Consider the following 17724-nt stretch of genomic DNA (forward strand, 5'->3'; position numbering starts at 1 on the left):
TTGACACACTAGTTCCAATTAACCATCGCTTTTAATAACCATCCTGCACATGCTACATACACAGACAGACCAAGGCAATACTTACATTTAAGAAGTATATTTTAGTCTGTTAGGGACATTTGTTCAGAACCCTTTTCCAAAGCCTCCCTCGGTGGCAATTTTCATGACCTTTCTAGTCGATTTCCACAACCTTCTTTCTGTAACTGTTCAGAACAGCTCTCTCTGAGCTCCATGCAACCCCTCAAACAAAGGTTATCTTGAGTTTCCAAACCTACTATCATTATCTTGGCTGATTGCCCTCTCCCGTATACACAAAAGAACAGAGCATGCCATTTATATGCAACTAACATTCCATTGATGGACAAATAGGTCATCAGATTCTGAGATGCGCTCATGGCTGGTTAAACAGGGTTGTCCCGAATGACAACGGATCTTGAGTGGATCATCCTGGCTGAACCGGGACATTCTGTGTATTCCCGCTAGCGAAGTTAAGTCTGAATGGGACAAGGTAAGTCAGGCTGTGGGCTTATCCCTCAGACTCTGCTGCTGGCATTTTGTTCTCAGTCTGTTTGATCCCTAAATTGTCTGCTACATCTTGGACCCCATTTCTGGACCCAAGTTCCTAATATCTCCCAATCATGAGTGTGCATTCGTAGTGTGCATGCTTGGGCATGTATAAATGTGTGTGTGAGTGTGTGCATGTGTAGATGCACATGGGAATGTGCCTCTGTGTGTGTGTGTGTGTGTGTGTGTGTGTGTGTGTGTGTGCGTGTAACACTGTACATAGAACAGTACAGCACAGAACAGGCCCTTCGGCCCTCAATGTTGTGCCGAGCCATGATCACCCAACTCAAACCCACGTATCCACCCTATACCCGTAACCCAACAACCCCCCCCCCCCCTAACCTTACTTTTATTAGGACACTACGGGCAATTTAGCATGGCCAATCCACCTAACCCGCACATCTTTGGCCAATCCACCTAACCCGCACATCTCTCGCTTAATAAAATATAATACAGAAGGCCATTTGGCCCATTGAACCTGTGCTAGCTCTTTGAAAGAGCTTTTCAATTAATCTCACCCCTGTTAGATTCGTAGATTTGGGACTGGCTCGTCCCAATTAAGGACTGATTAAGGACCACACAGATAATGACAAATAGATTTATTAAGCAACGCAAGTTAAACAGTGCTTAACATATACAGTGGTATCTAGCTGTATTGTCTGTGACTCTACTTATCTATCAGATAGCCGTGACATGGTCTCTTCAAGTGTTCTGTTGTGTGATGGTCTTTGATCTTTTTATCGTTGGGCATCAGTGCCTTGAAGCGCCTGAGTTTTTATCCCCTTTTCTGGTGGTCTATCCTGTTGAGGAATATTCTATAAAAACAGAAACTGCTGGCAATGCTCAGCAGGCGTGGCAGCATCGTGTGGAGAGAGAAACGGCGTTAAACTCTCGAGTCCAATAGGACTCTTCTTCAGGACTCTGGCATCTTCTTCTTCCAAAGTGCAATCTACCGGCCGCGTCGCGCCCAAACGGGACACGACGTAGATGTCGGGAGAGCCCTCTCCCGCCCGGGATTTACCCGGCTCGCCACGTCTCGCAGAATCTAACAGGATATGGTGAGACATTGTGATCTGGATACCGTCCATTGTGGGGGAAGGGAGGGGAATCGGTATTTGGCAAATCTGCATATTAGAGTGAGCAGCTAGTCTCTCTCTAATGTGCAGCTCGCCTGATCTACCCGAGGCTTTGGGATCTAACCCCTCCACCTCGGAGACCTAAGGCAAACGCCACTTGAGGGAGGAGAGGGGGGTCTCCCAGAGGATCGGAGGCCCCCGGGTGATTGGCCTCCGGGCAGGGTAGTACCCTGGCAGTGCCACCCAGGGGTGCCAGCCTGCCACTGCAAGGCTGGCCATGTGCCTGCGCCAGGGATCGGGCCCGCCAAGGTCCTGGATCGCAACAGATTCCCGTTCAATAGCGTGGTCTTACTCGGCGCCGCGAGTGCCGGGGAACGCCCGGCTAAACGCGCTGGACGCAGGACTTTTTCAATTCGGTTAGAATCCCCCTCCCAGGGTGTATCCCGATCTCTCTGACATGATTGGCTTCACCTGACGTGACAATCTCTTTCCATTTCTCCCACCGATCCTGACAGACATCCCCCTCCCCCCTCCCCCCTCCTCTTAACAGTCCTTGCAAAAGATTCCAAAGGTCACAATTCCGTCATTTCAAAGCATTCGCTGATCCAACAAATTGGAAACATTTTACGGGATGTGTTTCTACATTTGCATTTCCAAGGCATTGATACATTGGACCATTAGTTTGCTACTCAACATTCCAACATTTCAACCACAAATACTGCGTAATTTCAGTTTCAGCTTGAGGTGTTCGACAGACCGATGTTTCAGTTTGTCAAATCCTTAATTACTTTTGTCCTTATCTGGATTTGCTTAACCACATTATTTAACAACCGTATCTTGGCATTTTCTAGACAAGATCAACTGTACTTTGCAATTTGGCCCAGGGATAAAATCTTGAACATCATAAAACGATCAGAAAGAAGTTAATTAAAAAGGACCACTAAACCGCCGCTCGCTCCCCACAACCCGACAAATTATTCCTTTTCCTTTTCGAGTGTTTATTCAATGCCCTTTTGAGAGTTATTCCTGAATCTGCTTCCAGCTTCAGGCAGCACCTCCCAGATCACAACTCGCTGTGTCAAACAAATTCTCCCAGTCCTCCACTCCCCCCGAAGTTCCTTTCCTGATTCTCTTCAATCTGTGTCCCTGTGGATACTGACCCCCCCCCCCCACCGGAAACAGCTTCTCCTCCCTTACTCTATCAAAGTCCTTCTTCATGTCGAAGGCTTCAATTAAATCTCCTGTTAATCTGCTCTGCTCAAAGTGTTCCCAGCGTTCCCAGTCCCTCCTGCACCCGTTTCCCCCCCCCCCCCCCCCCCCCCCCCCCCCGGCAATTTAATTTTCACTTTCACACACACTTTCTCATTTACCCTTATGTCCCTCTCATTTGTCCGTGCTAACCCCCCCCCCCCCCCCCCCCCCCCCACCCCAACCCCGTCTCCTCACATCTCCCGTGCTCGTTATGCATCGATATCGCCATCTTTCTCTCTCTGGCAATCACATTCCATCTCCCTCATGTTGTCTTATGTTATTGCTCGTAACATAAGCTGCCACTTGATGTAGGCTCTGCTGAAAGATGCTCCAGAGTCGGAGATAAGTTTAACGTGTTTATTGAACGATTAACAATGCTCTTAAATGAGTTTGACACTCTGCTAATCTAGTAACTCCGTCTATTCTGCTCACTATACAAGCTTGCTCTCGACCATGTGCTAGGGTGTGATGTTGCTGTTAATCAACCCCATCCTGCTCTCTTGGTTTCTGCCAGTGGAAGATGCAGAGCCTGTGTGCCTTGTCCTTTATATATGGGTCGTGTAGTGCCCTCTTGTGGTAATGCCACCTCTGGATATCCTGATTACACATTGGTTGTGTCCTGTTCTAATGACCCATTGGTTGCGTGTCTGCATGTCATGACATCTCTGGTGCTCCCTCTAGTGGTTACTTAGTTGTAGTGTATTTATATTAACCCCTTGTGTATTTACAGTGATCACTCATCTTTATCTTCACTCTTCGGTTGCTGCCTCTCTGGTTCCTCCATCATGAGTTCTCACTCTGTGTGTGTCTCTCTCTCTCTCTCTCTCTCTCACACACTAATCCATTGCCAGAACATTTACCATTAAAGGAGTCTCTGACCTGATCAATGTCACTCATGCACCCCAGCCACAATTGTATCTATTTTATTCTTCATTGATTTGAACTGTACAGCTGGAGAAACGCAGGGCCCAGCAGAACCTGTTGGCAATCCGCCATTCTCCCGATGGTGCCACGCCCCCACCCTCTTCCCCCTCACCCTCCTCTCATTGCCCCCCCCCCCCCTTCCCCCTGCGCCGGCGCCCTCAATGGTCAGTGAGCCCCCCCCCCCCCCTGTGCTCTGCCACTACGTCTAGGTGTGTCCCCAGGATGGACATCAGAGGTGGAGGCAGCCTGCTGCTTACCTCGTCCCGTGGCCTTCGCCACGTCCTGGCGGACGTCCTCTGTCACATTGCAATCTGTGGGATCTTGCTGTGTGCATACTGGTGCCAGATTTCCTACATTGCAACAGTGACTACACTTCATTTGTACTTCATTGTCTCGAAAGCATTTTGGGATCTCCTGGGGCTCTGTGGAGCGGTATAGAGACACAAACACACGTTTCCACTTTTCCCAGTCGAATTGGGGTTAAGTCAATCAGTTGATTTGTTTCATTTGTTGAGATAGCCGCTGTTACATAGTTAATAGGGTTCAAATTCCCCTCGCACCTCAGTCTGGCCCACCTTGCCTTACCTGGTATTGGCTTGCGCAGACCTGGAAACTGCCCCCTATGTGTTCGTGACTCAGTTGTGTGGGTTTGGATCCAACATTAGTGTTTAGATTTGTCGGGGGTTATGAAGTGCTGCGGGGGCGGGGGGAGGGGGGTCCGTCCCACGCCATTGGTGAGGGTGGTACAGCCTGAGTGCCGCGCCTCTCATTGTCTTTTCCAATCTTGGAAATGCGGGAATCACTGGCATGGCGGGCTCTCTATGCCAACCCCTGAGTAGGTGGCAAAAGGCATACCAGCTGTTTGACTGGGTTCCTGGGCTACTGCAGAGAGCAGTTAGGAGCCAGCTGCCTTGTTGTGGGACCAGAGACCCATTGATGTACAGAGAGATCTGGGAGTTCAGGTCCATTGTACCCTGAAGGTGGCAACGCAGGTCGATAGAGTGGTCAAGAAGGTATACAGCATGCTTGCCTTCATCGGACGGGGTATTGAGTACAAGAGTTGGCAGGTCATGTTACAGTTGTATAGGACTTTGGTTAGGCCACATTTGGAATACTGCGTGCAGTTCTGGTCGCCACATTACCAGGAAGAGAGGGTGCAGAGGAGGTTCACCAGGATGTTGCCTGGTATGGAGGGTGCTAGCTATGAGGAAAGGTTGAGTAGGTTAGGATTGTTTTTGTTGGAAAGACGGAGGTTATGGGGGGACCTGATTGAGGTCTACAAAATTATGAGAGGTATGGACAGGGTGGATAGCAACAACCTTTTTCCAAGAGTGGGGGTGTCAGTTACAAGGGGGTCACTATTTCAAGGTGAGGGGGGGAAAGTTTAAGGGAGATGTGCGTGGAAAGTTTTTTACGCAGAGGGTGGCGGGTGCCTGGAACGCTTTGCCAGCGGAGGTGGTAGAGGCACCACGATAGCATCATTTAAGATGCATCTGGACAGATATATGAACGGGCGGGGAACAGAGGGAAGTAGATCCTTGGAAAATAGGGGACGGGTTTAGATAAAGGATCTGGATCGGTGCAGGCTGGGAGGGCCGAAGGGCCTGTTCCTGTGCTGTAATTTTCTTTGTTCTTTGTTCTGGACCAAGTCGGCAGCATTTCCCTCAGTTTAATTTGTTGGTGAACCAGTTGAATCTTTACAGCAGGGGGCAGTCTGGAGTTAGAACTTTATTAACCCTTTACCGCTGATAACAGCAGCCCCGTGTACAGTACAGGATAAGGAAATTATTAACTCTTTACTGCTGTGAATAGTGGCTGGAGGCCGACTTCTGTTGATGTGCCGAATGGGTAATACATTAACCCTTTACTCGAGGATTCAAGTGCAGGAGGGGCTGGTTTCGCACAGTGAGCTAAACAGCTGGCTTGTAATGCAGAACAAGACCAGCAGTGCGGGTTCAATTCCCGTACCAGCCTCCCCAAACAGGCACGGGAATGTGGCCACTAGGGGCTTTTCACAATAACTTCATTGAAGCCTACTCGTGACAATAAGCAATTATTATTATTATTACTATTATTATTACTATTATTATTATTATTACTATTATTAGGAACAGGGATGTGTTGCTACAATTATACACGGCCTTGGTGAGGCCACACCTGGAGTATTGTGCGCAGTTTTAGTCTCCTTATTTGAGGAAGGATGTTCCTTGCTCTCTTGAGAGTGCAGTGAAGGTTTATCGGGCTGATTCCAGGGATGGCGGGACTGATGTACGAGGGGAGATTGAGTCAGTCGGGATCGTATTTTTTGGAGTTCAGAAGAATGACGGGGGGGGGGGGGGTGGGGGGGGTGGTCTCATAGCAACCTATAAAATTCTCAGACGACTGGAGAGGGTAGATGCAGGAAAGATGTTCCCGATGGTGGGGTGTGCCCAGAACCAGGGCTCACAGTCCGAGGATAGGGGGTAGACCATTTGGGAAAGAGATGAGGAAAAATTTATTCACCCAAAGAGTGGGCGGTCTGCGGAATTCATTCCCACAGGAATGGTTGTGGAAAACACTCTGGCCAGAATCTCATCCCATTGAGATTCCCGGCAAGATGGGGCGGTTCCAATGGGGAAGCCTGTTGACAGCAGCGAGAGTAGAGAATGCCGCCACCAGCAAATGGCGCGCCTCCGATAAACCCCCTGTGGACAATACAGAATACGGGATATATGAACCCTCTCCTCCAATAGCACTTCCCCCATTGACAGGGCAACGTCAATTAGCTTCTGGTTTGACTGATTTCTGTTGTTTAATAAACTCTTGTTTTTGTTTTAGCGATACCTCTCGCCAGGTACGGAAACTGTCAGCCGAGGCAGCTGGACACCAGGAGGCCAAGAACTTCAAGCCGTTTCGGAGTTTTAGGTAAATGTGGGATCTCCCTGTGCAGTGTTTGGCCAGCCCGGCCAGAGTGGTGGATTTGGGAAAGAGCCCCGTCTCTGGGCAGAGGGGGTGGGGAGGTTGAGGCTGTGACTCGGTGTGTTGTGGAGCTGGGCCCAGGCCGGGTGGTGGTGACGGAGGTCGCGAGAGGTCGGCTCAAAAGGGGTCTGGCCCGCGATCGGTGCCCACCAATCGGCGGGCCGGCGTCTCTGAAGGAAGCACTCCTTTCCCCCACCGTCCCGCAAGATCACTCCTCCATTTCTTGTAGGGCGCCCGCGGGGAGGACGGCAACCGTGCATGCCCGGGTGGCGTCATTTACGCGGCGCCAAGGCCCAGCGCGTGTAAATGACGCAGCGCCGCTCCTAGCCCCCCGGGGGTGGGAGAATAGGGGGCGAGGAGCGGCCTCCGACGCCGGCATCGGCCCTTAGTCTCCCGTTGGGAGAATCCCGCCCCATGTGTCACAAGTGTATACAAGGGACACGGATGCAAGACAAGCTGGAGTCAGGATGCACAACAGCCGTGATCTGATTCACTGTCACAACCAGCTTGAGGGGCTACTGGTCGCCACCTGTTCCTCGCCTCCCGACTATTGGGCGCGGATGCACCCTACCTACCCCCCCCCCCCCCCAGCTTAAACATTCACTCCCTCCGCCACCAACGCACAGTAACAGCCGTGTGTACCATCTACAAGATGCACTGCAGGAACTCACCAAGGTTCCTTAGACAGCACCTTCCAAACCCGAATCCGCTACCGTCTGGAAAGGGCAGCAGGTACCTGGGAACACCACCACCTGCAATCTCCCCTCCACTCACCATCCTGACTTGGAAATATATCGCCGTTCCTACACTTGTTATGGGCCAGGGTTTAGAGAGCCCCAAAGTGTATCATGGAGCTCATCTGACCCACAACTTTTAATAGATTGTGGTTATGGGGAGCACACGGCCCACTCTACAGGGTGAGGTACAGCAGAAATGGAAAAGTATTTTTTAAAGCAAAACAATGTTTATTCTATGAACTCAAGTTAACTTTTTTAAAACATACAGCGAACATCTTAGCAACCATTAATTCAAATACAACCCCCAAAGAATACAACACTAAGTAATACTTAACTTCCCTAACAACATCCATAAGACAAAATAAACACTTTTCAACAGAAGCACATTAGGTTTACATTCACTACTGAGAACATTTATAATTCTGAATTCACCAGATGATCAAGAGATAGTCTTTTGATGGCAGAGAGAACAGCAGTACACCTGCTTGGTCTGGCTTCAGCTCCAACACTGAAAACAAAACTAAAACACACCCTGCAGCAAACAGCCTAAAGCAAAAGTAAAAAGCTGACAGACAGCCCAGCTCCACCCACACTCTGACATCACTGCAGTAGTGAACACCCATTTCTTAAAGGTACTCTCACTACAGGTATTTATATACACACACATTTATAGACACTCACTACAGATATTATATAAACACTCATTTCTTAAAGGTACTCTCTCATGACACACTGTCGCTGGGTCAAAATCCTGGAACTCCCTCCCTAACAGCACAGTGGGTGTACCCACACCACATGGACTGCAGCGGTTCAAGAAGGCAGCTCACTACCGCCTCGGTCGAGGCAACTCCGCTTTCCATCTCGTCTGACTGGTTGTGATATCAGAATAGATTACATAAACCTTATTAATCCTTGAGTCTTATAAATCCTTGAGTTTAAACGGGTGAGGGCAGATCTGATTGAGGTCTTTAAAGTGATTTAAGGGTTTTGATGAGTTAGATAGGAGATAAACTATTTCCTCTGGAGGATGGGGGTCTAGAAAAAGGGGGTATAACCTTAAAATTAACCCCAAACTGTTGAGGAGTGAGATCAGAAAGCAGTGCCTCACACAGAGGGTAGTGGAACACACCCCAATTCTCCGTCTCCCTCTCCGCTTGTCAGAAGATCTAGAACTAGGGGCCACTGTTTAAAAATAAGGGGCGGCTCTTTTCAGACAAGGTGGGATTTGGCTATGTTTATCACATCGGAAAGCAGAGCGGGAACGCCCAAAGATGTTGGGTTAGGGGGTGATTGGGATAGGACGGGGGAGGGTTCTTGGGTCAAGTGCTCTTTCAGAGGGTCGATGCAGACTCGATGGGCTAAATGGCCTCCTCTGCACTGTCGGGGTTCTATAATTCCATAAGAATATGTTTTTTTCTAAGTGGTAATAAAGGCAGTGGGAACAGAGTCTTTGAATATTTTTAAGGCAGAGCGAGATGGATTCTTGATTAACAAGGGGGTGAAAGGTTATCGGGCGGGACGGGCAGGAATGTGGGGTTGAGGTTGGAATCAGCCATGATCCTGTTGAATGGCGGAGCAGGCTCGAGGGGCCGAGTGGCTTACTCTTCTTAATTGTATGTCCATATGTTCAGTGCTTCTAAGACTGACATTGTTGGATTTTTATTTAGCAAGGAGTACTGAGGGCAATCATATGGTGGATTGTGGGAGCCTTGAGTCCGATTGGCCATTATCTTTTGGACCCAGTCCAAAGATGTGCAGGTTAGGTGGATTGGCCATGCTAAATTGCCCGTAGTGTCCTAATAGTAAGGTTAAGGGGGGGGGGTTGTTGGGTTACGGGTATGGGGTGGATACATGGGTTTGAGTAGGGTGATCATTGCTCGGCACAACATTGAGGGCCGAAGGGCCTGTTCTGTGCTGTACTCTTCTATGTTCTATGTTCTATCTCACTGAATGGGGGGCAGAAGAGGTTAGAGGGGCTGAATGGCCTCATCCTGTTCCATTGTTCCCATCAGCACACTATACATGATTGAGATACATCCACTGACTGGTTGGGAGACCCGTGTGACCCATGGACTGGATAATGTCTATGGATTGGCAGGGAGGTCTCCCAATGATGTGCCAACACTTTGACACAAGGTTCACGAGTGCCTGTTAATGATTATAGGCGAAGAGTTCTTCTGGGAATCCCTGGGTTTTGAAATTCACAAACTGTCCTCAGAAATGGGCCAATATTTGCTGAGGTCCGTGGTATTTCACTGTTAACTGAAGGCTTTGGGATTGTTTATGGCAGGGTCAGGCGGTAGCCCAGGATGTCTTGACGTTGGGCCATGTGACCTTGGTGCTGGGGCCCGTTCAGTCGGACACCAGGTTTGAGTACTTGATGAGCCCTGATGGGTATTCCTCCTTTAAACGTCAGCCGTCATTAGCCACAAGTCTGCCCTTTGTTTTTATTCAGGTCATCCTCCTTCACTCTTTCAACCCAGCCCAAGTTTCTCCAATCCTTTAAAGGCATCTTCAGGTAAGTTCGGTTTTGCCACGTTGAAAGTTCCTGGGCAGCTAAATGCCAGCTTTCTAACCTCCAGCCTCGCCAATCTGCTTGCTGAAGCATGTATGGTCCACTTCGCGGGGGCAGCACAGGATAGATCCCAGTCACTGGACTGTGTCTTCGAGGAACTCACTCAGGGCTGGGTGTGGAGTTGTTCATGGTGTCAACCCCGCCCCTCTCCACCACTTGAGCCTCCCATTAGTCATCTTCAATACTACAACTGGACATATTGATCTTAAACTTTCACTTCCCTCAACTGTCTCTTGGAAGTTTTGACTCACACTGAGACATTGCGTAGCTCAGACACAGGCCATTCGGCCCATGCTGATGTTCATGCTCCACAAGGGCCTCCTCCCCCACACCTCCTCCCCGTCTCACCCCATCACCATATCCTTCTATCCCTTCCTCTCTCATATCTGTTTATCCAGCTTCCGCCTCAAAGACATCAGCGTTGTTCACCTTGACCACTCCGTGTGGGAGCAAGTTCCATATTCTCCCCGCTCTCTGGGTAAAGACGTTTCCCTTGAATTCCCAATTGCATTTCTTTGTGACCGTCTCCTATTCATCGCACCAAGTTCGGGACTTTCCAACAAGCTGGAAAACTCCTCTTTGCATCTATCCTGTTGAATGCTTTCATTATCTTGAAGATTTGAATTGGGCCGTACCTCTGCCTTGTCTTTCCTGTCGAGGAGAACTCCAGCCTGTCCGATCTTTCCTGATAGTTCCAGCCTTTGGGTTCTGGAATCCTCTTTGTCGATCTGTTTTCCTCTTCCTCAAGTGTGAATACCTGGACTGGGTACAGTAACTCCAGGTGTCGCCCAGCCATTCTTCAGTACAGGTTTTACATCTTTCTGCTTTGGAATTCTAGCCCTTTAGAAAAGTGACCCTTGCTCTCTATTTCCTTGTTTTTAGTCAGCTTCCTGTTCATTCTGCCAAGGCTCCACCTCTCCTGACCTTCTTGATGGCCTTTTGAAAATCCAAGTATATTACATCTACTACATGACCCTTGTCTACACTTTCTGATACTTCTTCAAAGAATTCAATAAGGTTGGTCAAGTGAGACCTTCCCTTTAGAGATCTACGCCGAACGCTCTTTGATTTCGTACCCTGGGTTTGGGTTGAGGCTCAGTGGGTGTCACAAGGTTCCAGTTTCAAATCCCACTCCAGGGCACCCACAACAAGGCTGACATTCCACTGCAGCACTGACGGTGTGCCGCACTGTTGGAGGTTCTGCCCTTCAGAAACATTGTCCAACTGAGGCCCTGTCTGCCTGCTTGCATAGATGTAAAAGTTCCCATTTTGCAGAAGAGCAGCGGGAGCTGGGAGTGTGGAGGGGAGGGGGTGTAGCTGGGTTGGGCGGGAGGCAGTCGGGTGGGGTAGTGGGGTGAGCGATTCTCCCTGGATCAATGCATATCCCTGGGTTAACATCACTAAAACAGCTCACCTGGTCATTACCGCAGTGCAGTCTATGGGAGCTTGCTGTGCTCAAATTGCCTGCTGTGTTCCCAACATTACGGCAGTAACTGCACATCATTGGCGGGAGCAACTTTGGGGCGTCTGGTGGTTGTGAAAAGTGCTGAATAAGGGGCAAGTCTTTCTTTGTAAGGAACGGGGTAAAGGGGAAGAGTGAGATGGGGAGGTTTAGAAAAGCAATTTCCAATGGAATGTGGGAGATTGAAAGTATAAACATCCCAACAGCGCACGTTTTGTTTTATTATTCAACTTTGGTGTGTTTATGTTCAAACTACATACAGTGAACAATAAAATATTGTGTGTCCGTTCTATATTACCAAGTTGTCAAAGTAAATTAATTTGTCTATTTGGAGGGGACTGTGCATTTCTACGTAGGCTACACTTTCCATCTAATTTATTTAACGTATTTATTAATTGCTGAATGTTGCTCATTCCCTCATTTCCTTGTCTCCAGTTAACCTATGTGTCTCCACATCATTCCTATCTAGCCTGCTGTTGTGACAGGCCACATTTAATCTTACTTATGTTCCTGTGTGTGTGTGTGTGTGTGTGTGTGTGTGCCTGTGTGCTTGCGTGCATGCCATGTGTGTTTGTGTGCGTGCGTATGTGTGCATGTGTGTGTGTGAGTCTGTTTGTGTCTGTGCGTGCGTGTGTCTGTTTCTGTGTGTGTGTGCATGTGTCTGTGTGTGTCTGTTTGTGTGTGTGCGTGCATGTGTCTGTGTGTGTGCGCGTGCATGTGTCTGTGTGTGTCTGTTTGTGTGTGTGTGTCTGTTTGTGTGTGTGTGTGTGTGCGCATGTGTCTGTTTGTGTGTGTACATGTGTGTGTCTCTGTATGTGTGCATGTCTGTATGTGTCTGTTTGTGTGTGCGTGCATGTGTATATGTGTGCCTGTGTGTGCATGTCTGTATGTATCTGTTTGAGTGAATGTGTGCATGTGTCTGTCTGTGGGTGTACGCATGTGTTTGTGTGTGTGTACACTTGTGTGCGTCTGACTATCTGCGTGTGTGTGGCTGTGTGTTGCCTCTGTATTTGTGTCTTGTGTGTGTGCCTATGTGTGTGGACATCTGTATTTTCGTGTGTGTGTTTGCACATGTGCATATGTGTTTGTGTGAGTGCATTCTTGTGTGTGTGTATGCTTGTGCCTGTGTGCGTGCATGTGCATGTATGCGTTTGTGTGCTCTGTTCTTCTGAATCCAACAGGAAACGGTCGAGCACGTGTTTCAGTGAGATAGATTGCAGCCCAACCAACTTCGGTGCAGCCGCAAGAGTTCCAGCCAGAGTCCGGCACAGTTTGGTGAGTGATCATCACGCTAACTGTGGTTACAGTCTGGGGGAGGGGTGGGGCAGGATCTCTCCGTTAGCAGCACCGGCGTGAACCTGACCCACACACCGTCAGCCAGCTCCTCGGTCTGATCAAATTGATGCACAATCAATGGACACGTAACGTAGGTGAAGTCCGAAACAAAATGCTTTAATCAGCAAGAAGTGAGCCCGGCAATAGACGTACAGAAATGGCCTGGCTGCTGGGGAACACGGGTTCTTATACCCTGCCTTGTAGGCGGAGCTACCTTCCTCTTGGCCAATAAGAATACAGAGAACACAATACTTGGGCCAATGGGCAGCGAGCCCTCTACACCAATGGCAGCTCACACTCCCAGGTACCGTAATACCCCTAGTCATACTACCACACAGGTGTCAGCTGGTTGGTGGTGTATGGGTCAGTGTCAGCCGGGTCTCAGAGAGTTCAGGGCGAGGCCCAGGCTGACACCCCCACTGAGGGAAATCATCATTGTAACAAAACCAGGTGAGCACATTGGTGTTTTTCGGATCCTGCTGTGTGCAAATTTGCTGCCGTTTCTCCAACTGTGACTACATTTCCAGAGTACTTCATTGGCTGTAAAGCTCATTGACATATTTACAGAACGTTAGTGAACCAGATGAAGTTTACAATAATGACTTTTGATTCCAGATTTTTTTTGTTGAATTCAAATCTGGTCTGGAGTGGGATTCGAACCGGGGTCCCTCCCGGAGCATTACCCTGGGGGTCCCTGGAATACCAGCCCAGTGACAATGCCACTGTGCCCCCACTGCCATGTGAAAACCCCCATGGTCAAACAGCCTTCCTCGGCTCACACATGAAGAATGGACATGGCGGTGAGTTGCCAGGGTGACTCCAGGGAGATGTCGCCCAGTCCCTCTGTCCAGAGAAGAAAGAGGTGGCCATTCTGCCCATTGAGCCTGTGCCAGCTCTTTGAAAGAGCTATCCCGTTATTCCCACTCCCTTCCCCTCACCCCTTGTTCCCACAATGTTTCCCCGTTTCAGATTTATTCAAATCTGGAACGCAAAGCTAGGCTCAATGACGGTGACCATGAAGTTATCGTCGATTGTTGTAAAAACCCATCTGGTTCACTAATGTCCTTCAGGGAAGGAAATCTGCCGTCCTTACCAAACTCCCCCTGAACCTTCTCTGCCCCATGGGGAACAATCCCAGCTTCGTCGGTCTGTCCACATTAACTGAGCATCCCCTGGTTCCATTCTGGGAAATTTCCCCTCCATCATCTCCAAGGCCCTGTCAACCTTCCTGAAGTCTGGCACCCAGAAATGGGCACAATACCCCAGTTGAGGCCTAGTCTGTTTTTTTATAAAGGTTTACCATAGCCTCTTTGCTTTAATACTCTTTTTTATAAAAGCCAGAATCCTAATTACCTGGTTAACAATCTATCTAGAGGAAATTATGCTGATTGGTTGGTAAGTCCATCCTAATTGGTCAAGACATTGCCATGGAGAAAGAACTGCGCCTCAGGGGCACAGTGGTTAGCACTGCTGCCTCACAGTGCCAGGGACCCAGGTCCAATTCTGGCCTTGGGTGGCTAACTGTGTGGAGTTTGTACGTTGTCCCCGTGTCTGCGTGGGTTTTCTCCGGGTGCTCCGGTTTCCGGTTATGGGGGGTAGGGTGGAGGAGTGGGCCTAGGTAGGGTGCTCTTTCAGAGGGTCGATGTAGACTCGATGGGGCGAATGGTCTCCTTCTGCATTGTATTGATTCTAAGTTTTTGATTCTATTGGATCCCAAAACTCCAGCTCCTTCATAAAAGGCCCATGACTTGAGCATATTCCTTTTATTTGCAGAGAGCAGGCCTCTGAATATATAGAACATAGAACATAGAACGATACAGCGCAGTACAGGCCCTTCGGCCCTCGATGTTGCACCGACATGGAAAAAAAAACTAAAGGCCATCTAACCTACACTATGCCCTTATCATCCATATGCTTATCCAATAAATTTTTAAATGCCCTCAATGTTGGCGAGTTCACTACTGTTGCAGGTAGGGCATTCCACGGCCTCACCACTCTTTGCGTAAAAAACCCACCTCTGACCTCTGTCCTATATCTATTACCCCTCAATTTAAGGCTATGTCCCCTCGTGCTAGCCACCTCCATCCGCGGGAGAAGGCTCTCGCTGTCCACCCTATCTAACCCTCTGATCATTTTGTATGCCTCTATTAAGTCACCTCTTAACCTTCTTCTCTCTAAAGAAAACAACCTCAAGTCCATCAGCCTTTCCTCATAAGATTTTCCCTCCATACCAGGCAACATCCTGGTAAATCTCCTCTGCACCCGTTCCAAAGCTTCCACGTCCTTCCTATAATGAGGCGACCAGAACTGTACGCAATACTCCAAATGTGGCCGTACCAGAGTTTGGTACAGCTGCATCATGACCTCATGGCTCCGGAACTCAATCCCTCTACCAATAAAGGCCAACACACCATAGGCCTTCTTCACAACCCTATCAACCTGGGTGGCAACTTTCAGGGATCTATGTACATGGACACCGAGATCCCTCTGCTCATCCACACTACCAAGAATTTTACCATTAGCCAAATATTCCGCATTCCTGTTATTCTTTCCAAAGTGAATCACCTCACACTTCTCCACATTAAACTCCATTTGCCACCTCTCAGCCCAGCTCTGCAGCTTATCTATGTCCCTCTGTAACCTGCAACATCCTTCCGCACTGTCTACAACTCCACCGACTTTAGTGTCGTCTGCAAATTTACTCACCCATCCTTCTGCGCCCTCCTCTAGGTCATTTATAAAAATGACAAACAGCAACGGCCCCAGAACAGATCCTTGTGGTACGCCACTCGTAACTGAACTCCATTCTGAACATTTCCCATCAACTACCACTCTCTGTCTTCTTTCAACTAGCCAATTTCTGATCCACATCTCTAAATCACCCTCAATCCCCAGCCTCCGTATTTCTGCAATAGCCGACCGTGGGGAACCTTATCAAACGCTTACTGAAATCCATATACACCACATCAACTGCTCTACCCTCGTCTACCTGTTCAGTCACCTTCTCAAAGAACTCGATAAGGTTTGTGAGGCATGACCTACCCTTCACAAAACCATGCTGACTATCCCTAATCATATTATTCCTATCTAGATGATTATAAATCGTATCTTTTATAATCCTCTCCAAGACTTTACCCACCACAGACGTTAGGCTCACCGGCCTATAGTTACCGGGGTTATCTCTACTCCCCTTCTTGAACAAAGGGACCACATTTGCTATCCTCCAGTCCTCTGGCACTATTCCTGTAGCCAATGATGACCTAAAAATCAAAGCCAAAGGCTCAGCAATCTCTTCCCTGGCTTCCCAGAGAATCCTAGGATAAATCCCATCCGGCCCCGGGGACTTATCTATTTTCACCTTGTCCAGAATTGCCAACACTTCTTCCCTACGCACCTCAATGCCATCTATTCTAATAGCCTGGGTCTCAGCATTCTCCTCCACAATATTATCTTTTTCCTGAGTGAATACTGACGAAAAGTATTCATTTAGTATCTCGCTTATCTCCTCAGCCTCCACACACAACTTCCCACCACTGTCCTTGACTGGCCCTACTCTTACCCTAGTCATTCTTTTATTCCTGACATACCTATAGAAAGCTTTTGGGTTTTCCTTGATCCTACCTGCCAAAGACTTCTCATGTCCCCTCCTTGCTCGTCTCAGCTCTCTCTTTAGATCCTTCCTCGCTTCCTTGTAACTATCAAGCGCCCCAACTGAAACTTCACGCCTCATCTTCACATAGGCCTCCTTCTTCCTCTTAACAAGAGATTCCACTTCTTTGGTAAACCACGGTTCCCTCGCTCGACCCCTTCCTCCCTGCCTGACTGGTACGTACTTATCAAGAACATGCAATAGCTGTTCCTTGAACAAGCTCCACATATCCAGTGTGCCCAACCCTTGCAGCCTACTTCTCCAACCAACACATCCTAAGTCATGTCTAATGGCATCATAATTGCCCTTCCCCCAGCTATAACTCTTGCTCTGCGGGGTATACTTATCCCTTTCCATCACTAACGTAAAGGTCACCGAATTGTGGTCACTGTCTCCAAAGTGTTCACCTACCTCCAGATCTAACACCTGGCCTGGTTCATTACCCAAAACCAAATCCAAAGTGGCCTCACCTCTTGTTGGCCTGTCAACATATTGTGTCAGAAAACCCTCCTGCACACATTGTACAAAGAACGACCCATCCAATGTACTCGAACTATATCTTTTCCAGTCAATATTAGGAAAGTTAAAGTCTCCCATAACAACTACCCTGTTACTTTCGCTCTTTTCCAGAATCATCTTCGCCATCCTTTCCTCTACATCTCTAGAACTATTAGGTGGCCTATAGAAAATTCCAACAGGGTGACCTCTCCTTTCCTGTTTCTAACCTCAGCCCATACTACCTCGGAAGAAGAGTCCCCATCTTGCATCCTTTCTACCACCGTAATACTGTCCTTGACTAGCAGCGCCACACCTCCCCCTCTTTTGCCCCCTTCTCTGACCTTACTAAAGCACCTAAACCCCGGAACCTGCAACAACCATTCCTGTCCCTGCTCTATCCATGTCTCTGAAATGGCCACAACATCGAAGTCCCAGGTACCAACCCATGCTGCCAGTTCCCCTACCTTATTTCGTATACTCCTGGCATTGAAATAGACACACTTCAAACCACAGACCTGAACACTGCCGCCCTCCTGCGAAGTCAAAACTGTGCTCCTGACCTCTCTACTCTCAATCTCTCGCACCCCAAAACTACAATCCAGGTTCCCATGCCCCTGCTGAATTAGTTTAAACCCCCCCAAAGAGTACTAACAATCTCCCCCCCAGGATATTGGTGCCCCTCAGGTTCAGATGTA

General features: G+C 48.6%; 1 protein-coding gene across 1 annotated transcript in view; it reads left to right on the forward strand.

Annotated features, from left to right (window-relative positions):
- The window catches only part of LOC119977787 (protein Atg16l2-like), a 131217-nt gene that overhangs the window by 40708 nt on the left and 72785 nt on the right, over window positions 1-17724 (forward strand). The window contains exons 7-9 of the mRNA XM_038818995.1: window positions 6633-6719; window positions 9966-10028; window positions 12729-12853. Of these exons, the coding sequence (XP_038674923.1) occupies window positions 6633-6719; window positions 9966-10028; window positions 12729-12853 (275 nt within the window). The remainder of the gene's footprint in view (window positions 1-6632; window positions 6720-9965; window positions 10029-12728; window positions 12854-17724) is intronic.

This window comes from Scyliorhinus canicula, chromosome 14 (genome assembly GCF_902713615.1).
Source record: "Scyliorhinus canicula chromosome 14, sScyCan1.1, whole genome shotgun sequence".
In the NCBI taxonomy this organism is placed as follows: Eukaryota; Metazoa; Chordata; class Chondrichthyes; order Carcharhiniformes; family Scyliorhinidae; genus Scyliorhinus; species Scyliorhinus canicula.